This window comes from Lepus europaeus, chromosome 10 (assembly GCF_033115175.1).
Source record: "Lepus europaeus isolate LE1 chromosome 10, mLepTim1.pri, whole genome shotgun sequence".
Lineage (NCBI taxonomy): Eukaryota > Metazoa > Chordata > Mammalia > Lagomorpha > Leporidae > Lepus > Lepus europaeus.
Genome location: NC_084836.1, coordinates 109,034,280 through 109,060,470, shown reverse-complemented (window position 1 = coordinate 109,060,470; position 26,191 = coordinate 109,034,280). Strand labels below are relative to the sequence as shown.

At 44.0% G+C, this 26,191-nt stretch overlaps 1 protein-coding gene across 1 annotated transcript in view; it reads left to right on the top strand.

Moving 5' to 3' along the window:
* PTPRT (protein tyrosine phosphatase receptor type T) overlaps positions 1-26,191 on the top strand; it is a 787,789-nt gene that overhangs the window by 651,719 nt on the left and 109,879 nt on the right. The window contains exon 15 of the mRNA XM_062202558.1: positions 15,395-15,543. Coding sequence (XP_062058542.1) covers positions 15,395-15,543 — 149 coding nt within the window. The remainder of the gene's footprint in view (positions 1-15,394; positions 15,544-26,191) is intronic.

Genomic DNA, 26,191 nt, shown 5'->3' with positions numbered 1-26,191 from the left:
CAGCCATCTAGGCAAGGGACAGTTTGCTCAATAAATTCTACTTCTGTAATCTCATCTCCCATTCATTAAGGATGTTAAGCAGTTCTTTTACCCTGGCTCTGAAGGGGGTGGAAAACAATATCCAATACCTGGAGTAGCACTGCAATGAAAAGAACATGGACTGGATTGGAGCTTGACCTTGCCACTTGCTGATCTGACTTGTCTGAGTTTCTGTTTCCTCATCTGTAAATTGGGGACATGGATACCAAGTTGGGAAGTTGCTATGGTCACTTCCCAGGACAACGTAAGATGAGGTAATACACGTACAACATCTGGTTCTGTATCTACTAGGTGCTCAGTACATTGTAGTTATTAGTGCATTTTGTGTTATTATATGCATTCCTGTCTTGCAGTTTACAAGATACTTTCTTTTTTTCTTTTTTCTTTTTTTTTTTTTTTTTTTTTTTTTTTGGACAGGCAGAGTGGACAGTAAGAGAGAGAGACAGAGAGAGAAAGGTCTTCCTTTGCCGTTGGTTCACCCTCCAATGGCTGCCACACACCTTGCTGATCTGAAGCCAGGAGCCATGTGCTTCTCCTGGTCTCCCATGCGGGTGCAGAACCCAAGCACTTGGGCCATCCTCCACTGCCCTCCTGGGCCACTGCAGAGAGCTGGCCTGGAACAGGGGCAACCGGGACAGAATCCGGTGCCCTGACCGGGACTAGAACCCAGTGTGTCCGAGCCACAGGTGGAGGATTAGTCTATTGAGCTGTGGCACTGGCCAAAAATACCTTCATATAGGTATCTCATAAAATCTTTTAGTCATTCCAGTAAAGAAATATTTTGAGTTTAAGGAAATATAAGCTCATCAATTTAGGGGCTTAGGCTAATGAAGAAAAAAATTCATGAAACAATGGCATGCCACTTACTGGTGCCATGTTCTCATGGAGAATTAACAGGTAGGTGTAGCAGAGATTCTCAGAGAGGCTACCTACTTTACATGGTGAGCATTTCAAGGTTCTGAAACCAGGTAGAATATTCAATGATGATGGCCCAAAGTTAGTCCTTAAAGTTTATATCCATTGTGCCAAATTACAATAGCAAAAACCAAAATCTCATACCAAGCACTTCATTTTTTGAAAATGCTCACTGTATAAATGAGGGAAGAACAAAATAGGAGCAGAATGACTCATCTTGCATTTTTATAATTAGTGTGAAATTTATAACCTGCATTGAGAAATAGGACAAAGATTAAAGAGAGGATAGTGCTGGGGTTGTTTGCGTTGTTTTTAAACTGGCCTCTTGAGTCCCACTTTTAGTTTCACTGAGTGAACTTTTGTCCCTTAACATTTTTTCTTGTTTATAATGTTCTATAAAAAGATGTGTGTCATGTTGAGGATTTTATTTAAATTCAGCTGAAGCAGGTAAAGAGAAATAACTATTTTTGAAAGTCACTTGGTGGCTGTGGTTTTTAACATGACAATAAGTTTCAGGTTACATTTTCTAGACCATGGAAGTTTGGAGACCCTTCTCCCCACCCCCTTCCTTCTTCAAAATAAATGTACAATGGCCTTTCAGCTTGTTCTGAGAAATCCTGCCTGGTTTTGACTAGCTTGCATCTAAGCTACAGACCCGTCAGTTCAGGAGAATGGACCTCGTTACAATATTGAGTCCCATAACCCAGCAGCACAGTGTGTCTCTTGGTTTCAATCCATCTACTTTGATTTCTTTCACCACCCTTTTTGTAGTTTTTGGCATGTAGGCCCTTTGCATGTTTTGGTGGATCTAATCCTGGATGTTTCATTTTTTTAAACTGGTACTGATATTTTAAAATTCGTATCCTAATATTTCACTGTTAAGGTATATAAATAAAATTGATTTTTATGTATTTAAAAAGTAACTGGGGGTAGGGGGTGCATGTTGATTGCATCAGTTAAGTTGCTGCTGGGGACAACTGTCATTTCAAGTCTTGGCTACTCCATCTTGGGTCCAGATTCCCACCAATGCATACCCTGGAGGTGGCAAATGGTGAATCAAGTACTTGGTTCCCTGCCACCCACATGGAAAACCCAGATTCAGTTCTGGGCTCCTGGCTTTAGCTTGGTCCTATCCTGGCTGTTATGGACACTGGGGGGTGAACCAGCTGATGGGAAGAGTTATATCTATCTCTATTTCTGTCTATTCCCCCATCCCTCCCTCCCTCCATCCCTTTCAAATAAAATGGTGACAAATGTACATGGAACTTTAAAAAACATAAGTAAAGAGAGGAATTAATGGGAAAATAACATAGCTAACATTAAAAGGCTGTTACATGAAAGATGTGTTGGACAAGCCCAAACCAAGTGCTTAGCAAAGTACCGAATGAGTCCTCAATGTTGGTTCCCATCTTTCTGGCCTTCTAGTATTCTATGTTGCTTGAAAAGTCAGACTCTGATCCCTGAGTGGAGGTTATAGGACTTAGACCTGTATAAGGATTGAGATCTGAGACCTCAGTCTGGACCTGACCTGGGTTTGGGCCCTGGCACTGCCATTAACTAACTTTGTGATCTTGAGCGTGTTTCTCACTCTCTGATCTTCAGTGTCTTGCGCTATGAAGGCTACATAATACAAGATAAGGTTATAACCCGAGCAGAGACCAGAGCCTAGCCTCTAAGAAGCGCTCAATGAGCATTTGCTGTTTTTGTTACCGCTTTTCTTGTTAACTTACAAGGGAGAAGATGCTAGGGAAGTCAAAGAAGAACTTCCTAACAATGCTTATCAAACAATGGAACCATTTTATGTGACAGAATGAGGCTCCCGTCACAAGAGAGTGAACCATCCCTACTAGTATGGCACCAGGGAAGTCAGGTTTCCCCAAGAGTTGATCCCTGCATCGTGATACTGTAGCCTACCCCTCTGTGGCGTTATAAGAGGGATCAATTTCCAGGTTTCCCCAGTTCCTGAAAACACTTGACCCACAGACACAAAGATCTTAAAGCAGTAGGCAGAAATAGTATCCCTGAAAAACACAGAGACTTATCTTTCCATCCGCAGCAGTTTATGATTGCACATTAAATTCAATTGCTTTCTTTAGGAGGCTAGAGTTGGGACCCATCATCCCTAACCCAGTGTCATCCATTCTCGCTTTCCCCAGGAGTGCAGCCAGACCAGCCGCCTTCCCCGTGCACACTAATTAATTTATCTCATGCTTGTGATTTTACGGCGCTTAAGTGCGGGAGCATTTCTGTTTATTCTTCTCCCTGCAAAGCACCTCATGATGCATAAAGCCCATGAATCTCCATTGCAAACGCCGTCTGTCTTGAGCTGGAGAACAGCCCGCCGGCTGCCTGTTGTCTTGCTGGCACTGCCTCTTACGGCCAAAGTAACACATCTATTAATTTATCCTTAATGACATTTTGACATTCCAATCAGTTCATCAGATGTTCCTTTTGCAAGACTTCTCCTGCACGGCCGGGCCAGGGTGCCAGGCCACTCTTGATGCATAATGCATGAGACTGGTGCTCTGCTCAGTACCCTTTGACAGATAGACGCGTCTGCTTCTTTGAGGCCACATGTTCCTAGTAGCCTTAGCTCCCTGAGAGATCCACACCGATGCCTTTAGAGCCGGGTTTTTTTCCCCCTTCACTTACAACTTGCTGTGCTTGGGGGAAGCTAGTCAGTGCAAGGAGAAGGGTATGAGCTCAGAAACATACAGTGCTGTCAGGGGGGAAGTAAGGATAAATCCTCCTGGCACACACAGATGTCTCAGAGAGGCTGTAAGTCCATTAATTCAACTGGAGCTATGACAAAACTAACATCATGGATTTCATCGTTACTCTTACTGCTTAGAAATAAGAATCACAAAGATACTCATAACAGTAATGGATATAAAAAAGAAAGAAAAATTATCCTTAACGTCTTCTCTCTAACACACCAGTCACCTCTCCACACAGATATTTGCTCATTGATGTAATCTAGTGTAGACAGCTTCATTGTTTCTAGTTTTTTTTTAAACTTAATGTAATCCAGATAGTGCTTTTCTGTGTTACTACACAGTTTTCATTTTTACTGGTTCTCCATCATTTTTTTTTTGACAGGCAGAGTGGACAGTGAGAGAGACAGAGACAGAGAGAAAGGTTTTCCTTTTGCCGTTGGTTCACCCTCCAATGGCCACCGTGGCCGGCGCACTGCGACCGGCACACCGCGCTGATCCAAAGGCAGGAGCCAGGTGCTTATCCTGTCTCCCATGGGGTGCAGGGCCCAAGTGTCTGGGCCATCCTCCACTGCACTCCCAGGCCACAGCACAGAGCTGGACTGGAAGAGGGGTAACTGGGACAGAATCCGGCACCCCGACCGGGACCAGAACCCGGTGTGCCGGCGCCACAAGGCAGAGTATTAGCCTATTGAGCCCCGGCACCGGCCATCTCCATCATTTTAAAAGCTGCATAATATTCCATCCAAGGGATGCACTATAATTTACCGAGTGGGTCCTCTATTGTTAGAAACTTCTGAGTCTGTAACTCATCATCTGATATTAAAGAGAAGCGAAGAGTTGAGCAAGGGAGGGAACAGGCTCTGCAGGCTGAGGAACTGGGCTTCAACCGCACTTGTGCCTTTGAGTTCTGGATGAGGTTAAGATGAACCCTTCTGGGCCTTGGATTCCTCAGCTGTGGCACAGGAGAAATGATCACCACCTTGCAGGGCTGTGAAGATGAAAGCTGTTTTCAAGGTAACAGACACAGAGGGTAGTACCTACCGGAGGCTTAACGATTGCATTCACATGAATATAACAGTGATAGAGGCAAAGCTGCACCCCACCCCCAGGGATGTTTTTGATTGTCACACCTGGAAGCAGGTGGAACCACTGACATCTAAACAGAGGTCATGGATGTCACTAAACACCCCAGTGTGCTCAGGTCAGCCCCCCAACATGCACACAACAGAAAATGACCTGGCGCAGAGAGCCAATGGGCCAAGTTTGAAAAACCCTGGCATATATAAAGCTGGTTGTGTCAGTGTTTGTGTGTGTATGTGTGTGTGTGTAATGTATATCTTTTTAATAATTTCCCTAGAATAAAGTTCTAAGAAGATGGAAATCTTGGGTTAAAGGATATATGGTTTTACGCCTACTGGCATTTTTAGGAGGAAATGGGGGTAGAGTGGGGAGGCCTGATGCAGAGATGGCAGCAGATACATGGGATGTGTCCCCTTGGGGCAGAGGATGATATTCCATAGTCCAGTAGTTCTCAAAGCATTCTGTCCAGCTCCACCTTGAAACTTGGAAATGCAAACTTTCTAGCCTTGTCCTTGACGGACCAACTCAGAAACTGAGGGTGTAGCCCAACAATCTCTTTTTTAACAAGCTCTATAGGCAATTCTGAGGCATGCTCAGGTTTGAGAATCACCACCATGCACCCTCTGCAGAAGCAAAGCCAACTTGTAGACTAGCTAGCAGACAAGTGTAGATACTTGTGGAGAAATAGATGAAAACTGTCAAGCCTAAGTCATATGTGGGACAGAACAACAATAAAGGAATTGAGAGTGTCACTCATCCATTCGTCATTCATTCATACATTCAATAAACCTGTTTAAAGCTTTTTTAGCATTGTGCCAAGTGCTGAACCATATGCTAGAGGAAAATACAAATATAAAATATGGTGTATTCTATATGTTTATTATGATAAAGGGTGATGAGAATGGGTAGGCAAATGACTAGGATACAGAACAGAGGTAACAGTTCTCTATCAGGGAGAGATTAGAAAAGGCTTCCTGAAGGAAGTGGTACTTGTGACAGACCTTGAAGGATTTGTGGTCATCTGTTAATACATTAATTCAACATGTGTCTACTGTGTACCTGATTGTACCAGGAGCTGTGGAAGGCCCTGGGAATGGGCGTGGAAAAGAGCAGCATGCTTCCCATCATTGTGATGGGGACTTCCTGCTGTGATTGCACTGTGGACTGGTCATCCCATGCAGAAGGGGTTTCAGGAGGGGCACTAGAGGATTAGGGTTGGCTGAGGGTTGGAGAAGGAAGGTGGAGGCTTGTGAGAGGGAGCACACCATCCTGGGAGTCCTGGCTGAAGGCTTAAAAGAGTTGAGAGTGTGTGGGTATGCAGTGGAGAAGGCAATTCACTGAACTGGGGAGGAAGTGGCCCTAGAGTCTCAGCAACCGGAAGACACAGCTTGGAAGAAGTTGCTTGGAAAAATCCATCTAGCCACATACAGGCTTTACAGGGATACAACAGACAGACCATAGAGGGGCATCTGGGGGAGGCACTGCTTGAATTCAGAGGAGAAATCCTCTTAAAGAGCTGCACTGCCTGCACTGGGGATGTGTGCCTATCACTGGAGTTGGGCAGTCAGGGTTCGTGTATCCCCTGGTTGGGGTGTTGCAAGGAATCTCCAAGCTGCAGTAGAATGATTGGAAGATCTCAAGAACCTTGCCTACCCAGAGAATCCAAGACTCTGTGACTGGGAGTGATCTGAAAATGAAGGACCAGGCATGACTTCGAGAAGAGCATCTGCCCAGCTGTCAGGCTTGGGTTGTGGTCATAGCAGCAGGGTATAGAGGAACAAGGGCTGGGGACTGTGGGAGAGCACAGGGAGGAGAAGTAGTTCCCTGGTTCCTTGTAGTACTCATCTCCGGGAGGAAAAAGTCATGCAGATCACTGAGGAAGGGGGAAGAAAGAAGCTGCAATTGTTTGCTCTCTGTAAAGATCGTGATGGGGGATTATCATTTACTGTTTCTGATGGTCACGGTAACATGAACTCGGGTATGACATGTTGGATCCCACAGTTGAGGAAACTGAGTCCCGTAGTCTCGTAGAGATGGGGGCTTGATCATGATTACACAGTTGCTTACAACCAAGTCTGTCTGAGACCAAAGCTGAAGGTCTTCCCATGGCACCAAAAACAGATGGGCCATATGCACAGCCCAAGGCTTCAGTGTTCAGTAGCCTGAGCGCATTCAGGGAGCTCCCAGTGTCTCAATCACAGATTCTGCTCTCCCTCTGCTACTAGGCATTCATTCTTCATTGTCCATTATTCAGCAACAGATATACAGAACTTACAAGGAACTTTAAAAGGTTGGGGGGAAGGAATTAAAAGATAAATTTATTTTATTTGCAAAAAATTGGATTCTCTATTTCTTCATAACATGCATTTTCCATGAACTTGTTTATTACATAAATGGAACTTATGACATTGTTTTTATGGCCATTGTATTAGTTTCCTTGGGCTTTTATAACAAACAACCACCAACTGAGTGGCTTATACCAACTGAAATTCACTCTCACAGTTCTTGAGGCTGGAAGTGCAAAATCAAGGTGTGGGCAGTGCAGTGTCCCCTCTGAGGCTCTGATGGAAGCCTCCTTTCCTCTTCCTTTCCCTTCTTTTTCTTCTAACGACTCTCAATCCTTGATGCTTCTTGCCTTGTAGCTGCACTACTGCAGTCTGTGCCTGCGCTGGTAAAGACACCAGTCATGTCAGAACCAGGGCCGCCATAATGTTCTCATCTTAACTTGATTACAGCTCCAAAGACCCTGTTTCCAGATAAGGTTATATTCACATGTACTGGAGGTTAAGACTTCATGTATGTGAGGGCTGAGGAGAGGGAAGGAGGGACATAATTCGACCCATAACCGTCATTTAAAAAGCGTCAGCTCTTGCTGTGTTTGTCAGACACTGGCTCCTCTCATAGTGAAATCATCACCCAGAGAGGAAAAGACATCCCTCATGGCAACTCAGTGAGATATTTAGACACCTGGACCTGACACCTAGGTCTCCAACCTCTTGGTTTTCCTTTATCACTAATGAAACATGAAAAGGATTCTCCACTGATTCAGAGCAGTTGAGGAATCGGTCCATCTATATCAGTACTTCTCAAACTTCGGCATGCCTTAGAGTTGCCTGGGGAGCTTACTAATTACCTGGAGTTTCTGATTCAGAATGTCAGGGGTGGGGCCAGAGGAGCCACACTGCTAATGCAGTTCTCAGGTAAGGTTGACGCTGCCAGTCCAGGAGTGCCCTTGGAGAACCACTGTTCTCCATCACTGGTGCTCAAGCTTGGTAGCACATTAGAATCACCTGGGAGCTTCTAAAAACTGAGATCCCAGGCTGCACCCCAGACCAATGAAGTCAGAATCTCATCGGTCAGTTTAAAACTCCCCAAACGATTCGTGCAGCCATGGTTGAGAATCATGGCTCCAGACTACATCAACAGATGTTTTTAGAGAAGAGCCAATCATCATGGCATCTGTCTTAAAGGATCCATATTTAATAAATATAAGGTTGTTTAAGTTAACATGGGTGCTTCATGTATTTAAAAGGTGGTCACACCAGAGAGTGTTTATTGAAGGCCTGGTGTGTGCAAACCTTGGGAAAAGAACTTTGCTACCACCATACCGTTTAATCCTTGCAACCATCTTACTGTAAAGTACTACTGTAACCTGTGTTCTACAGACAGGAAGAAACTGACACACAGAGGGATGTGTAACTTGCAAGAACTCACACAGCTCTGCCGTGGAGCCAGGTTTTGATGCCAGGCTGTCTGGCACCAAAGCCAGTGTGTTAACTGCTACCCTGCCTCCTGATACATGGGAAAGCAGTGTGCGCTCCTTTAAATCCTGCACACATCTGTATTCTCATTTACATTGTTGATCGCTGATATGATGGTGCCAGTCTCTGCCTCAGTCCCAGTGACTCTGTGTTAGTGGGGTTTGGATTAATGAGGTTTTACTTCACTTGGAAGAGACTATAGCCCTGTGTGATGTGTTCTGAATTTGCATTTCTAATTTTATCCCTAGAAGAGGTGGAGGGATGTAGGAACAGGTTTCCTGAGCTGACAGGCAGAAACCAGAGTGTGGGTCCTGTGGCTTCTACCCAGGTGCGTGTGCCTCGGCTAAGCGCCTCCTCTGGGTAGGCCTCTGTTTCTTTTTTCAAACGAGAGGATGGGCCAGAGGAAGAGTCCTCTGGAAGAGGAAAGTGCCTGAACCATGTGTCCCCAGGATAGCATGGGCGGCTCTTCATATTCAGGGAAAAACTCTGGGTGGAACCCACTGGGTTGTGTCCTCCTATTCCTGGCCCAGAACAGATTCAGTGATTTTGCAGAATCCTGATGCTAGAATCCCCCACTGCCTGTTTTCTAGGCAGCTTCCCACCATCTACTTGGACTCCTCCAATGATGGGGATCCTGGTGCTTCCCAAAACCTTCACAGGGGCAAGATTCATATTCAGCTTCTCACATCATAGTCTCTTGTAACAGCCTTGGTACGAAGTAGTTGTTCATTAACCATCTGCCAGGCACAGTGAGCAAGGAGGAGGAAGCTACTAAATTTGGGGAGGAGACAAAGACCTCCAAGAGGCAAGCACTTCTGAGACATTGGAGTGAGGGAATTGCAAAAGAGGAAACACTGGGAAGGGCAACTCAGGTGTTAGGTGCATCCAAAAGGCACCTAAGTACTTCTACTCTGCTGGAAATTGCTAACTTGTGTCAAGCCCACCTTGTCCCAACTCTGTCCCCTGGGACCACACAGATCCAGCTGTCAGAAGTGTGAAAGGAGCGTTCCTTAGTACTCCATCTCCATGAGAAATACCCCTGGATGTTTCAGATACTCTTCCCTGCTAGCGCAAATTCAGCCCCCTTCCCAGCTCTGCATTCTCTGTCCCCTGAGGCATTCCACTTGCCAGGATCCCTTGTAAGGAGTGGTGCTCAGAATCAGTTACAGGACTCCAGGCCCATGTGGGCACATCCCCTACCGCCTACTGCTCACTCAGCTACCAAGCAATAGTTGGAGAGTCCTCAGAGCCAGCATCAGAGGGAAAAATGCCGAAAAGCTGTGACCACGTCACATCGTCCCCACCTGTCAGGATCAGTGAACTTTGAGTTGTGCCTTAAAACATTCTTCAGCTCTAGAAATGTCCCTGCACAGGAATATACATGCTTATGCGTGCTCTCATTCTGCCAGCTTTTGGTACCCCCTGCTGGTGAAATTGTGTGACCCTGTTGAATCTCAGAACAACGGAAGAAAAAATCCCAAGTTCAGAAAGCCATAAGTACTTGAGTTTTAAAGGCTCTGAGGATTCCATGAATTATATGATCATCCCATGAATCAGATGACTATGAGGGATTTTTTTTTTCTTTTTAGCATTCTATAGCTGTAGATATTCTGTGAGTTCTTGGGGAAAAAGAAAACTCTGGCTATAAACATTCCATTAATTCTGCAAACATTCCATTAATTCTGCAAGCATTCCAAGGAGGAAATGCTAAGTTATTAACCAAAAATATTCCTAGGTACAAATATTCTGGTCACAAATTAATCTTATACAGGTTTTCCTTCCCTTCCTTTGCATGTATCTTTTTAAAAGTGCTTATAATTTGTGTTCAGAGCAGGATGACAATCTTTTCTGCACTTCACATCGTAGACTTTTAAATATAAATTTGTGCAACAAATTTATTGGGTACTGGCTATTTGCCAGACACTCAGCTGGAAATTGAAATAGGTACAGAGAGTCAAAAGCACTTCTCCCAAGAGGCTCTTGCGCAAGTAGGAGGTAGAGCTGAATCAGTGCATTTGACGACACTAGTGCTGGGCTGTTGGGGCACCAGACCTTCCGTGATCTCCTGCCAGGGTTCAGAACAGGCATTAACTCTCATAGCACCAGACACTTCTTCTTAGCATGCATCATCTTAGTAGGTTTTATATTTGTTGCTGTATTTTATCTGTTGAATACTTGTCTTTGTCATTCATCTCTGCTTTCAGAGGTTCAGAGTCAATAAGCTGTGAGGTCTTCTTCCCCCTTGCAAAGGTTGATATAGGCAGGTGCTCAGTGGATGAGTTGGGCAAGAAGAGAAAGATACAATTTTGTCTGGATGAGGAGGAATAAGCCTCAAAGGGTGGTGACATTTGGATGACATGAACCATACCATTGAAGGATAAAGAAGTGGCCATGGAGAGGAATGGGGATCCATTAAGAAATACAGGGTATTAAGGAATGCTCTCGGGGTAGGGAGGTGGAGTGAGGTGGACGATGCTTCTTAGTAGGAAGTATGTATGGAAGATAGGGCTGAGTTGATGTCTGGCTCAGAGTATAAGGGTCTTCCCTTCCCGATGCTCAAATTTGGAACTTCCCCTCTCTGGAAGAAAAAAGGTGGAAGGGGTAGTAAATTAAACTCTTTGGCAACTGGAATGAATAACAATTTTCCAGATACAGAGACAGATTCTTTAATATATAAATTTTGAATTTTGAAAGAATAGAGATAAATCCCCAAACTGTAGGGTTTTTTTTGTTTTGTTTCCTTTTATTGCTTCTTTCTTTTCTATCTTAAAGCCACGTTTATTGCCCAAACACCTGTCTGTACATTTTTAATTATTATGTAGCATCATCATTATCATCATGACCGTGTGGTGTCAACCATGCCCTACATACTAAGGATGTCATATATTTGATTCTTTTGCAACACAACTAGCTTTCCAGTTTTTAAAGATCTTTGTGTTTTGAAGATACTCTGTTCTTCATTTTTTTAATACAGGTGTTTAGAACTACCCAAGCATTTCTGTAAAATAGCATTTTTTGGTAGAAGCACTGAGACCTTTTTTCATTATGATTATTCCTTTGGAAACCAGTGATTTGTCCCTGAGACAACTGTCTTCATATTATTTTACCCTGAATGGAATGAGTCTGGTTGGGAGTTCTTCCTCCACAGAAATATTAAAACCTCCAATACATACTCATTTATAGTTTTAAAGTTAATTCTCTTATCAGATTTCCTTTTATTTCCTGCTGGGGTAGTGTGAATGGAGCTTAGATACAGGCAACGGATCTGCTGTATATCTTTTCAAATTTATGATTAGGAAGGTCACATATACATTTTTAAACACATTCCTTTTTGATAATAAATGAAGAATAAAATTTTGAAATGTCGTCAGCTGCAGACTTACTCATTTTTCTTTCACTGGAGTTCTCCCTGCCCGGTGACTGCCTGCTGACGGTGAGAAAGGGCACAAGTGATCCAATCCGATGACTCATTTCTTGTTGTTCTGCCTGCCTGCAGTAGTTTCACTACTAGAGCAATATGCCTATAGCCAAAGCAGTGTAACAAGACGTGTGTTCCCATTCCTGAATTCCCTCTTTTCCCTGGGCTAATTGAAAAAAAAAAAAAGACAAATAAGTGAAGAATTGCATTTTAGGCTGTATTTGTCTTCAAATCATGCCCCAAATGAGAAATGTAAAGGCTTTTATCTTTTTTATCTGGATTCTGGGTCCAGTTTCATTCTCTACCTTTCTACTCTGATTTCTCTCTCCAGAGTGTGTTCTGTTCTTACTTGTACTACGTTGGAAGGATCTTACATCACTTCTGGTTTTCACCTGGGTTCAGATCATCAGACCCATTACAGAACATGAGGGGGACAAAGAGGCTGTAATTGGTGCCTTTTTATCTCTGGTTCTGTCCCTGAGACGTCATCTAGAACAGGCTGGACCCTTCAGGAGGAAGCCACTGCTTCTGTCTGGTGGCCTCCCCCTTACAACTCTGTCCTTTCAGGTTTGGGTTAATGCTTCACTGTCTTGTCTCCCTGGGGCCACAGGTGGTAAATAATTCTCCTCTACACCCTGCCCACCTTCTCAGGAATCCTTCTACAAACAAACTCTCCCGAGATTTTCCTCCCTTGAGTGTGTTGTCTGCAGTTCTTCTGTGCTGCCTACTTTTAGATCAGAGTGGATACAGGCAAACTGGATTGGACTGTAGCTGAGCTCCTTTTGAAACACTTCTGAGTCTAGGTTTACCCTCGCCCCCAGTACCTCCTCTGGCAGGGAGGTCACTATCTCCTGAATCTATGTATTTCATGATCAGGTAGGCTCAGCTATAGAAAAGTATTTCCTATATTGCCCTGAATTTGACCTCTTTGGGATATCTGTCATTCTGTGTTCAGATAGGAGTGACCAGGACTGAATTCAAAGTCAAATCTTGTTAAGAAAAGAGCAAGAGACCTAGAGAAATTCATCCTCAAGATATTTAATATTATCCTATAGCCTTTCACACCACAGGAGCATAATAACTATATTTGGATGCATGTGAGTAGACTTCAAAAAAGTCACAGAAAATGGAATTAAAGGATAAGTTTTATTTTTGTGCAAAAAATTTTTGATATCATGCATTTTTCCCCTAGGGTACATATTCCATAAACATACTGATTTTGTAATCTTAACAATATTTTAAAATGTGAAAATTGTACAGACTTATAGGGCACCATGTGATGTTTCAGTCCATGTGTAGGTTGTGTGATGTCCACTCAGGTTAATCTTATTTATCTCTTTAAATAGACAACATTTCTTTACAGGGAAAGCATCCAAACCCTATCTTCTAGTTTTGTTTGGTTTTGTTTTTCTAGAGAAGCATATAGTAAATTAACATTATCTGAAGACCCTTGGATATATTGGGAAAACTCAGAGGGATGGTGTCGGCTTTCCAGAAGTATTTGAATAACTATTATATGCAAGAAGAGTTAGTCATACTTTTATATCTTTAATGATATATCTAAGACCCATCAGCAAAATTTAATGGAATTGGATTTCAAATCCATAAAAGAAGAACTCTTTAACCTTCCAGTTCCCTGGTGAGGTATCAAAGTCTGTAGGATTTGATATAATTCAGAGAGAGAGATGGGACTCCACTGTGGGGCTCTGAACGAGGAGTTTTGGACATTGCAGTAATAGAAAAATGAAACCAACAGCCACCGTGCTCTGAATGTTCAGCATGTGCCAGGCCCTGTGCTCTGTGCATTTTTATTTGCTTTTTATTGATATAAAGAGATTTCATATATTTCATATATACAGTTTTAAGTATGCAGTGAGACTTCCACCTTCCTCCTCTTTCTTTTAATTTTTACAATAACGTATTTTCAAATTACTTTATAACCACAGGCTTAATCTTCCATCAAATAAAGAATCCAACAATTAAAAAGTAGAACTACCACTATTCCGCAGAAGTATAGACAAGGACTATAAATAATAATCAAGTCTCAGCATGTCGATTTCATTCATATGAGGCCTTTTTTGTCCTCTGTACCACAAATCAGAGAAAATACATATTTGTCTTTTGAGGTCTTGCTTATTTCACTAAGAATAATGGTCTCCACTTGCATCCATTTTGATGCAAAAGACAGGGTTTCATTCTTTTTATGGCTGAGTCGTATTCCATTGTGTGTGCAGACCACATTTTCTTCATCCAGCCATCAGTTAAGAGCTAAGTCCTGTTGCTTGCCACAGTGTGTAGAGGAAGAGCTCTGGACTTAAAGAGAACTTAAGGAACTTGCCCCGAGTCATGTACCTGCAGGCAGCTGGGTAGGATGAGAACCCAAGTTGGCCTGACCCTAGGGTCCTGGTGTAAACCTCCTGTGGTTGGTGTCAGAATGACCTGGGGAATGTGGTGCTATGCAGAGGTCCAGGCTCCGTCCCATTTCCTGGGCCTTTTTGTGCTTTTTCGACTTTTGGGTGATTGCACAGTTTGAGGACCACCATGCTACACTAGTGTTGTTATAAGTGCCCACCTGGTTCTGAGGCTCTGTTACTCCTTGTGAGTAACTGCATCAAATTCAGCTTAGTTTTCCTCCCTCTGAGCTGAGAGATCGACCTCCACCTTCACCCACTGCCAACAAGCAGCCTCTGCTTCAAAACACCATTGCTCAGTGGGTTATTTCACAAGCTCACTCCCTGCGAGGGGCCATTGTCCATGGTTGTCAAATCTATTTTGAAGCTTTTGTCTTTATTTATTAGAGGCAGAGAGATGGGGTTGGGGGCAAAGAGAGAGCATACATACCCATGTGTTGTTTCATTCCCCAGATGCCAGCAACAGCCAGGGCTAGGCCAAGGCCAAAGCCAGGAGCCAGGAACCGAATCCATGTCTCCCACTTGGGTGTTAGGGCCCCAGTTACTAGCCACCATCACTGCCTCACAGGGTCTCCATTTGCGGAAAGCTGCAGTCAGAAGCCAAAACTGGGAATCCAGCCAGGTTCTCTGATGTGAGATGTGGGTATTTAACTGCCGAGCCAAAGGCTAGCTCCCCAGTCTCTACTTTTGCCCCATGAAGACCGTGAGAACCCAAGGATGGGCCTCACCTGTGGCCTGAGAGTGGCGGAGCATTGTGTAAGTCTCATTTATTTCCTGTTTTGAGCTCCATTATAGACCATGCCCCTTGTTGGGGAAGAGGCATTGTGAGGTTCACATTTCTGAGTAAACTGAAACCATTCCTGGTCTCAGGAGGACCTGGGTGGTTTCCACTTTGACATTGCAGAGCCTCTCTTGACCCTATTTCTGGAGAAAGAACCCGGTTCAGGGATTGAAGATGAGGGGTAGAGAAGGAGAATAATCATCCTCCCAAAGCTTTAATGCAACTGGCACCATCTGACTGTGATTTTTTTTCCCCTTGCACATGTCCCAAAGGAAGCTGGCCAAGAAGCAGAAAGAGACACAGAGTGGAGCCCAGAGGGAGATGGGGCCTGTGGCCTCGGCCGACAAACCCACCACCAAGCTCAGCACCAGCCGCAAGGACGAAGGCTTCTCTTCTAGTTCCCAGGACGTAAATGGATTCAGTAAGTTAAGCCAACAGAGGGGAAGGGGACATCCGTGGCCCTAGGGCCTCTGCTCCCTCATGGCAGTCAGGTGCTGCAAGGCCTGAGGTTGGGGGATGCTTCTCTGGAATGCCCTGGTCTAGGATGAAGGGTCCACCAGGTGAAGACTTGGGGCAGCTCATCAGGGTGAAAAGGAGGACTTTGGGATCTAGCCTAAAGCAGGTGGAAATGAGAACAAGTCAGCAAAACTGCTGTGGACATAAATAGAGGCAGGTTAAAATAATCATAGTAAAAAGAAGCAGGAGGACTATGCCCTTAGGAGAAAAATGAGACTTACTGAGTTGAGTGACTTAAAATTTCCAAGACTATGCTTCATACAAACCACAAAAGGTAAGTGAGTCATGGATCATGACTTCCTCTGTTCTGAATACTCAGGAAACTGAGGCCCAGACAAGCAGCCCCCTCAAAGTCCCACGGCGGGTGAGCTCCATGTCCAAGCTAGAACCCATGCCCCACAAGCCTGACCAGTCCCAAGCTCCATCCAGTGTGCAAGTGGCAGTTAGTCAACACTGCCCCAGTCCTCTGCAGAGCTAAAAATGTCACCAAGCTAACGAAAGTGGGTAAGGCTTCCAGGTTAGCCGCATCCAAAGGAGAGTGCCGAGATTGCTAACGGATCTGAGGCCATCCTGGTGGTCAGATTCAGGAGAACTGGCTTTTGTTCTTATCTCTCAGCTATGCTATAATCCAGTTCTTTCCTGGATTTAATAAGCTAGATTGCCCAGCCTCTGCTCCAAATTGGGGAATGCAAAGAACCTCAAAGGATGTGATCATAGACAGGTTTCCTTCATACACCATGTAAGTTGTAAATAGAAGATACCACATTTAAAAAAAAAAAAACACTTATGATCCATTTGGAATGATGCAGATCTGTGAGAGGATAAAAGAGGGAAGGAAACCTACTTATTTGCCACTTCTCTGATGCAGATACTGTCCTTCATTTCAGCCTACCATCGTCCTGGGAGGTGGTTAGTGCTACTGATTATCAATCTCATGTTATAGGTGAGCTATGCAAGGCTCAGTGGGCTTGGCTCACCTTTCCAGAGCAACACACCTCGTTCCTGCTTAATCTGATGCGTCCAGGAAGCGAGAGTAACTCAGGCCCATGATTCATAAGCTTAAGTGCTGCACAGAATCCACCCGGGGCAGGTTTCAGACTGCACACATATCTGGGCCCACCGTTCACTGACTGAGTCAGCGTCTCCTCGGGGCTGAGGGGTGCAGCCAGGACTGTGCAGTTTTTGCAAAGCCTCTCGTGTGGTGTTCATAGGCCTTCCGATTCAGCAGGCAACACTTCAGAGGAGACAGCAACTGTTTCCAAGCAATGACATGCTTGGAGTTTAGGAAGAGAGATTAGTTAATCTAACAAAAAAGTTGAGAGAAGAGGGAAAAGAATACTCACATACACTATACCTAGATTCACCAATTGTTAACTTTTTGAAACATATATTTTCCTTATCTCTCTCTCTCTCTGTGTGTGTGTGTGTGTGTGTCAATGCAAATATTTCAAAACCACTTATAAGTTGGGTTGCAGACATCACAACACTCCACACCCAGAGACCTCTGTGTGTGTTTGCTAAGAACCAGGATGACTCTGCAACACAGCCACCAGTCATCTTACCAAGAGCTGAAACTGTGAATCAGTGTCTCATATCCCAGTGCAAAACCAGGTTTCCTCAGTGTCGCCACGAGGTTCCTTATTATTTGTTTTTGTATTGCAGTCCAGGATTCAATCAACTCAATCATATTTGGTTTCTGTCTCTTATATTCCTTTCATTCCTGAACAGCCCTCCCAACTTTATTTTTTCTTTCGAGATACCTACTTTTTAAAAAAGATATGTTTACTTATTTGAGAGGCAGAGTTACAGAGAGAAGGACAGACACAAATCTTCCATCTGCTGGTTCTCTCCCGAAATGGTCTCAACAGCCAGGGCAGGGCCAGGCCGAAGCCAGGAGCTTCCTCCAGGTCTCCCACATGGGTACAGGGGCTTAAGTACTTGGGCCATCCTCTACTGCTTTCCCAGGCCATAGCAGAGAGCTGGATTGGAAGAGGAACAGCCGGGACTAGAACCAGCGCCCATATGGGATGCTGGCGCTTCAGGCCAAGGCATTAACCTGCTGTACCACAGCGCTGGCCCCTCCCCTGTATTTTTATCCAAACTCCTTTTATGCCCCTCTCCCCTCTCAGCCTCTAGTAATCAGCGTTGTGTGTCCGGATTGAGTTTTGTTGTTTTGTTTTGTTTTGTTTTGTTTTAGCTGCACATGTAAGGGAGAACATGCAGTACTTGTCTTTGTGTCTGGCTTATTTCACTCAACATCATGTCCTCCTGTCCATCCGTTTTGCTGCAGATGACAGGATTTCATTCTTCTTGTGGCTGAATAGTACTCCATTTCGTGTATATATATATTACATATATGCATCACATTTTCTTTATCCATTAACCTAATGATGGACACTTTGGTTGATTCCTTATTTTGGCTGTTGTGAAAACTGCTGCTACAAACATAGCAGAGCAGCCATCTCCCTGACACAGTGAGTTCACGTGTCTTAGGTAGACACCCAATGGTGAGATTGCTGGGTCAGATGGCAGATGCATTCTGGCTTTTAAAGAAATCACCATGCTGTTTTCCACAACGGCTGCACTAATTGACATTCTCCCCAACAGTGAATAAGAGTTCCCCTTTCTCCACATCCTCAGTAGCAATTTCTCCTCTCTTCTCGATACTAGCCACTCTGACAGTGGTGAAGTGATATCTCATTGTGGTTTGGCTTACCTTTTCCTGAGTGTCTTTAAAGAAAGGACCATCTCCCATATGGACACTGATTCATGTCCCAGCTGCTCCTCTCTGATCCAGCTCTCTGCTAACGGCCTGGGAGACCAATGGAGGGTGGGCCAGGTACCTGGGCCCCTGCACTCACATGGGAGACCTAGAAGAAGTTCCTGGATCCTGGCATCAGATTGTGGCAATTTTGGGAGTGAACCAGTAGATGGAAGATCTCACTCTCTCTGTTTCTCCCTCTCTATTTGTAACTCTACCTCTTAAGTAAATAAATAAAATCTAAAAAAAAAAAAAAAAAAAAAAGAAAGAAAGAAAGAAAAAGGACCATCTTGGGCTGTCTGATCCTCTGGCTGTACTGAGTTGTCACTAGCACCCCAGCTTTTGGCTCATGGAAAGAGAAGTTTTTTTGTAAGTCTAGTTGATTTAAATACTGATCAAATAGTGCCTGTTCATCCCAAACCTTTCCTATACAGTCCAGCTTCTTGTGCTCACTCTCACATTTATAAATGTGCCCCAGGAGGACTCTGAATGCCAAAAAGATTATAGTCAAAGATCTCTGACAGTCATGTGCCCTTGAAATTGGGTATTTGGTCTCAAGTTTTTCTGATACCAAATAAAAGCTTAGATAACACTGATTTCTTGGGTTTCAAAGGGAAATATCACCACTGTTTTCACCATGACCCAAAACTTAGATCCTTAAGATGAAAACTCCCAGGACTGAGATAGATTAGCTGGTGAGAAATCTAATTCAATGTTTTAAAGGCCAGGCACAATCTTTCCAAACGAATGGGGAGAGGGGATGTCTGTGTGTGTGTGTGTGTTTGTGTGTTTTACATTTATACACATACATATATGGCTATTCCAAAATGTTCGTGGAAAACTGGAATTATAAGATAAGTTTATTTTTGTGCAAATACATTTGAAATTCTTGGATGGTGGATTGTTTTTATTTTATGCATTTTTCCATTAACTTTTTGAAGAGTCTTCATATACATGAATTTCAAAAAAAAAAAAAAAAAAACAACAACAACAACAACTTTGGGCCAGCGCTGTGGCTCACTAGGCTAATCCTCTGCCTTGCGGCACCAGCACTCCGGGTTCTAGTCCCATTTTGGGTGCTGGATTCTGTCCCTGTTGTTCCTCTTCCAGTCCAGCTCTCTGCTGTGGCCCAGGAAGGTAGTGGAGGATGGCACAAGTGCTTGGGCCCTACACCCCATGGGAGACCAGGAAGAAGTACCTGACTCCTGGCTTCGGATAGGTGCAGCGCGCTGGCCATAGCAGCCATTTGGGGGGTGAACCAATGGAAGGAAGACCTTTCTCTCTGTCTCTCTCCCTCACTGTCTAACTCTGCCTGTCCAAAAAAAAAAAAAACCAAAAAAACACCTTTGAACAAAATATTTCTCTTTCAATGACATTTTCCACAGGTTTTTTTTGTTTTTTGTTTTTTGTTTTTTTAAGATTTACTTATTTGAAAGGCAGAGTGACAGAGACAGAGAGGAGAGAGAGAGAAATCTTACATCCACAAGTTCATTCCCCAAATGGCTGCAACAGCCAGATCTGGGCTGGGCCAAGTCAGTCCAGTCCAGGAGCCTGGACCTCCATTGCATTCTTCCACACCGTGGCAGGAGCCGAGTAATTAGGCCATTCTCTGCTGCTTTCCCAGGCGCATTAGCAGGGATCTGGATCACAAACGGAGCAGCCAGGACTTGAACGCAGCTTTTTGATATGGGATGCTAGCATGATAAGCAGCAATTTAATGCACTGTGCCACAGCACTGGCCCCTCCACAAGCTTTTGGCAGTACAGAGAGGTAGAAGCACACAGAAGCATGTACACATCTATGCCTATACAATCATTCTAATGAAATTGCTTTTAAAAGACAAAAAAACAAATTTTAATTGACTTATACTCAATTATGAAATTTGCATTTATCCAAATTGCAGAATATTTTAGTGCTCTCTCTGCGCATTTGATGTCCTGTGGTTACAGTTGCAAACATACTCAGGGGGTTGTTTGAATGCCCTAGAATGCATCAGCTACCTTTTAAAATGCCCTGTGGAACCACTGGGATGCGATTTAAGGGGAAAAAACTGTAAGTAATGCTTACACTGGAGATGGAGAAATTGCTTCTGAAATCACCCTGATGTATGTAAAATTGAATCTATTTTCGTGACATTAGGGAAGTGACTGTCTGGCTTCTGAATTGGCGTCTTTGGGAGGCACTGAGATTATGTGCAAATTTTGAGGCAGCATTGAGAGAGGCAGGGCACAAGAATAGTGGTTGCATTGGAAAAAGATTACAGAAGAATGTGCCTTGAGCAATTATTTCATTATTGAACAGGTGGGCCCTTGCCTAATTCAAATTCTGCCTCTCCCTGCGTAGGTTTATTTTCTGAGGTTTTTTATTCCAGGTGACTGCTTAGTTCTGCAACATCTACTCAATCAAGTCTCCTAATATTGTATAGGAATCTGACCTCAGGGACGCAGGGGTGATGGGGCTTTGTCAGATATAGGCCATTGCTTTGGAATGCATTAGCATTCTTTAAAAGAGAATACCTGTCACATTTCAAGGACAAACAGTGTGCATTGTTTTCCATTTAGAGAAATGCTAGCTTTTTTAAAGTCATCTGATTTTTATCGTATTGCCTAGTGTACTTGCAATTTTTTTCTGTAATCTTTGGCTCACTGGTGTCATTTTCTGGGTCTTTATTCCTGTGCCCCCTTTATATATCCATGATTAAGTCTTCTTCTTTATCTCTTTTGTTTATATGTCATCATCTCCTTGCTCATTTTCAGTATAAACAAAAGTGCTTCAATACAATCCCTATCGAATTCCCATGGTTTAGGTGCTTGGTCGTCCACTCTTATCATAATGGCATTTAACAGACTCACTTGCTCTCTGGCAGCCTCTAGTTAATTCTGCCTTCATTTGTATGCTTCTGCCTATTGAATGGTGCCATGTCTGGCAGGTGAAGGGTCATCAGACACTGGACCATTTGATGAATGATAAGTAGGTAATGAAGCCTGGACCCCAAGCAGGTAGTCTCCTTTCTAAACCAAGCATCTTTGTCTTCCTCCCAACCTTTAGCTCTCTCTCTACCAGGAAGCTGGGCAGATATTAAATTGGACTGCTTGTTGGCAGGGCAGTGCTGATTCTGGTTCCTCTGCTCACCAAAACTCCTGCAGGAAAATGGCTGTTCCGTGGGTGCTCTCAGGCAGGTTTTCTGGGCGCTGTTCTCACCAGGAGCCTCTTAAGAAAGGTGGACCCAAGCACCTGGGCCATCCTCCACTGCACGCCCTGGCCACAGCAGAGAGCTGGCCTGGAAGAGGGGCAACCGGGACAGAATCGGTGCCCCAACCGGGACTAGAACCCGGTGAGCTGGCGCCACAAGGCGGAGAATTAGCTATTGAGCCGGAACCAATGGCAAAAAGGAAGACCTTTCTCTCTGTCTCTCTCTCTCACTGTCCACTCTGCCTGTCAAAAAAAAGAAAGGTGGACCCTCCCTAAGTGGATCCAGAGAGAGATGAACAGCAAAATAACCCCTAACAGAGTGTTCACAGCTGGGCAGAAGAGACAGAAGGTCCAGCAAAGATGGTCTTTGCTATCCTGCTCGGTGCAGTAGCAGCCTGCATAGAGAGCTCCTGGGCCCTTTCCCTAGCTGAGTTCCTCCTAAGGTGACCAAAATATACCTAGAGGTCAGCACACAACAGCCTTAGGAGATACTTGCTGCTGAGGAAGATGTCAAGTCTTGAAACCCTATCCCCCTTCTCTTTCCAGCAGTACACAGGGTTTCTTTGTGGGCAGGTCAGGGACTATCCGAGTTTGATGCTCTCACAAGACGGTTCAGTGGAAATAGGGCAGGCAAAAGGAAGCACTAGGCAAAAATGTTGGACTGATTATTTTAGTTACATAACTAAAGCAATTCAAAAAGCAGAGACAGGTCATGACTTTAAAACACTTCTGGTGAACTCCCTGTAAGGATTCCTTGACTCTTTAAGGAGGACAATGAAGCAGATGAAGAAATGGGTTCCCGGGCAAATTGGCTGACCTTGGTGTGTGTCTCTGGGAAAACTCTTGACTTAATGATACGTCATGCTAAGGATTGCTACCTTTGTGCAGGACCTTCTCTGGGTCCTTTGCTAGATGCTGCCCACATCTTATCTCTTATCTTCAAAACAGTGCAACCACATAGGAGTTCTTACCTTGATTTCATAAGTGATATCATCGCAGCTCCTGAAGTAAAGGCTACCATCTTACGCACATCCTTTTGGCCTCCATGATTGTAGATCAGTCCATTCTCTTATGACGGCCTGAGCCTCTAACCCATCAGATACCCACTGAGTATTGAGGGAGAGAAATATGGGGATAAAATTCATGCTGAAAACTTCCAGATCCAAGAACACATCTGGTTCCAGCACTTCTCATAGTGAATTCTGTCCTCTGTTGGTCTGAAATCTGTTTCCTGCAGCTTCCATTCATTGATTTCCTGTTTTTGCACACAAGCATATGTCGGTCAGCAACCATGTACTGGCCTTTGGCCTCTGGTGTCAGTAAGGTAACAGAATCAGTCTTGGTTTTCTTGCAACATCCACTCCTGTGCCAGCTAATTGCCAGCCCCCAGTCAGCCATCCCTTCTGAAAATCCCAATTGGCTTTGTCTCCATCTCGGCCATGCCCCTGGAGTATGTGGTTCCCAAGGTCACCATGACTGTCTATACCACACTAAGTCACGGGAAGTAGGGTCACCATTATCACCTTAATTCTAGATCCCAAACCTGATCTGCAATACCCAGCTTGGGTTCGGATTAACCGGCTAACGCCCATGGTATGGCTGCTCATGTAGAGGGCCTGGCTCTCAGGTGGCTGCCTCTTACAGCCCAGGAGAAGATGATTTGCGGTGCCCAAGCGAAGGGGACTTTATATTTGTGCTCTTTGTTCCTGGTTAGATTTGATCCTGTTATCACAGTCTACCGAAATATTTTTTATCTCTAGTCATTCAACCAATGAGGTCACTTAATCTTCCCAGTTTGGGACCTTGAAATATAATTATTACTGTTCTAATGATAAATAATTACAAAATAATTTTATAAAATATAAATATAGTAATTTATTTATGATACTAACAATCTACTGAGCTGGAAGTGTGGGGCCCGTTTCCATACTGAGGTTTTTTATGTGCAATCCTATCTCACTGGTGTGTTGGGAAAATTAAATGATTGTTATGATTATACCTGATAATTTCCAGTGAGGAAACTGAGGCTTAAAAACAGTAAGAAACTTGCCTAAGGCTTCACACCTTAAAACAGCAGAACTCAAACCTAGGTCTGTCTGACGCCCCTAAGCCTACAGCCAACACCATTCTCTATACTGCCTTCTGAAAGGTAGGTGTTATTACTCCAATTTTATGATAAGGAAACTTAAGCCCACAGACTTTGAGCCATTTTCTCAAAGCATGGTCTCCACACAAGCTGCATCCATCACCTAGGGACTTTGTTACAAGACAGTTCTTGGGCCCCACCTTAGGTCTGCTGAACCCAAAACTCAGTAGTAGGGGTTCTGAGGGAAGTCCCAGCAATCTGCTTCTAACACAGTTTCCAAGTGATTGAGATGAACTCAGGATTCCCAGACCCCAGACCTTTAGTTCTTCATGCTAAGTTGTCTGGTAATAGCAGAGAATTAGTGACACCTGGTAAGAAATGCTCTGGTTCCCCCTTCCCAGGGATGCATCAAGAGGAGATTGCCCTGGGGCTGGCGCTGTGGTGTAGTGGGTAAAGCCACCGCCTGCAGGGCCGGCATCCCATATGAGCACCGGTTCAAGTCCTGGCTGTTCCACTTCTAATCCAGCTCTCTGCTATGGCCTGAAAAACAATAGAAGATGGCCCAAGTGCTTGGGCCATTGCACCTGTATGGGAGATCTGGCGGAGGCTCTTGGCTCCTGGCTTTGGATTGGCCCAGCTCTGGCCATTGCGGCCATCTGGAGAGTGAACCAGCAGATGGAAGAATGATCTCTCTCCTCTTGCTCTCGCTCTCGCTCTAGCTCTCTCTCCCTCTCCCTCTTCCCTCCCCCCCTTCCCTTCTCCTCTTCCCTTCTTTCCCTCTCCCCTTCTCCCCCTCTCCCCCCCTTCCCTCCTTCCCTCTCCCCCTCTCTCCCTCTTTCCTTCTCCCTCTGCCTCTGCCTCTGGCTCTCTGTTATTCTGCCTTTCAAATAAATAAATCTTAAAAAAAAAGAGACATTGCCATCAGGGGCACTGGACCTGAAGGCTTCCTAAGTCCATTAATAGCTTTGAGAGTTCTCAAATCTGAGAGATCCTTTCAGCTTTCTTGGGATTTTTTTTTCTTTTGTCTGAAACATGGACGATCTAAGAATCACAATTGAAATGTTGGAAATTTACAAGGAAAAGCAATGATGAGTCACAGAGAAACCAAGCACTCAACGGAGTATTGTGGAGACAAATTTTTAAAAATGAAAGCGTTCTGTTTGGAGGAATTTGGAGCAAATTGAACCTAGAAGAAGAATTGAATGTTACAAGCTTGCTACCTTCAGTTTTATTGACTATTTTGCAGGGATTGCTGTGTATTTTGCAATCATAGACTTGACTGACAGATTAAAGGTCAAACTTACCAAGTTTCTGAAAACCCAGAGTTGAATGGAATTGTTTACTCCTTGGAAGTGCAAAATGAAAATGTAGTTAGCATTCAGAAAGTGGACAAATTGCCCATCACAACAATAAGGAATTACATTAAGACAAGCTTCAGAGACAAACATTAGACTCAAAAATGGATATAATAGATATAATAGTTGCAAAAGAAATGGTCATAATGAAAAATTGCCATAGATGTCATCTCATCCAACCTCCAATCTCAAAAGCAAAAAATTGAGTCCCTATGGGTTTTCTCAAGATCTCTCATTGAGTCACTAACAGAACTGGCAATAGAATTGGGGCTATTGCCATTCTAATCCTTGTCCCATGGTCTCCTTCAAAAAAATGATGTGTAGTCAGTAATGGTTTATCTTTGGTATTTTCTGTAGAACCTCAATATGATTTCTGCATAAATAGAACCTTCTCAAATTGAATTATACTTTCCATTTCCTGGTTATGGGAGTACCCAAGGTGTTCCTTTAAATATTCATCGAGTGCCAACTATATATGGCATGCATCGTAGGGCTTCCAAATATAAATAAGACATGGTCTCTGCCTTCAAGGGTATTTCTGTCCTCCAAGAGGAAACTTGTAAGTGGATTAATTTCAATAAATGTGATAAGTGATAGAGAAAAGGCATGTAGAATGTCTCAGGAATGCTGATCAGAGACTCAGCAAGTGATTCATTCTGCCTAAGTGAATTAGAGAGTGCTATAGAAGGAGATGGAGTCTGACTTGAAGGGGGTACAAGAAAAAATCGTCCCAGGTGGGAGGGACAACAAGTCGCCGCTGTGAGGAGCAGGATGGACTGAGAGAAGTAGGGTTGGAGTCCACAGCACTGTGCTAAGCACATATGGCTGGAGGTGAGGCTGGAATAGTAGCCAATACCTGCTTGGAGAGCTCTTTCCATCTGTGGACAACTGAAATTCCCTTCCCAGGAAGGGTAACCTGCTTGGAAATTAGCATGATCTCAGTGATACATCCTCTTAGGATAGTGGCCTACTATCTCCTGGAGTTTTGTAAATTCATCTTTGGATCGCAGGTAAGTAGAGGCCATTCTATCATGACAGACCTCCACTTGCAGCGGGAGCTGGCCCAGCCATTCCTTCTCAACACCTTCTCACACACCTCAGTAAAGCTACAAAACTCAAGTTGCTTTTGACAATTTATGCCAGGCCACTACATCTAGAG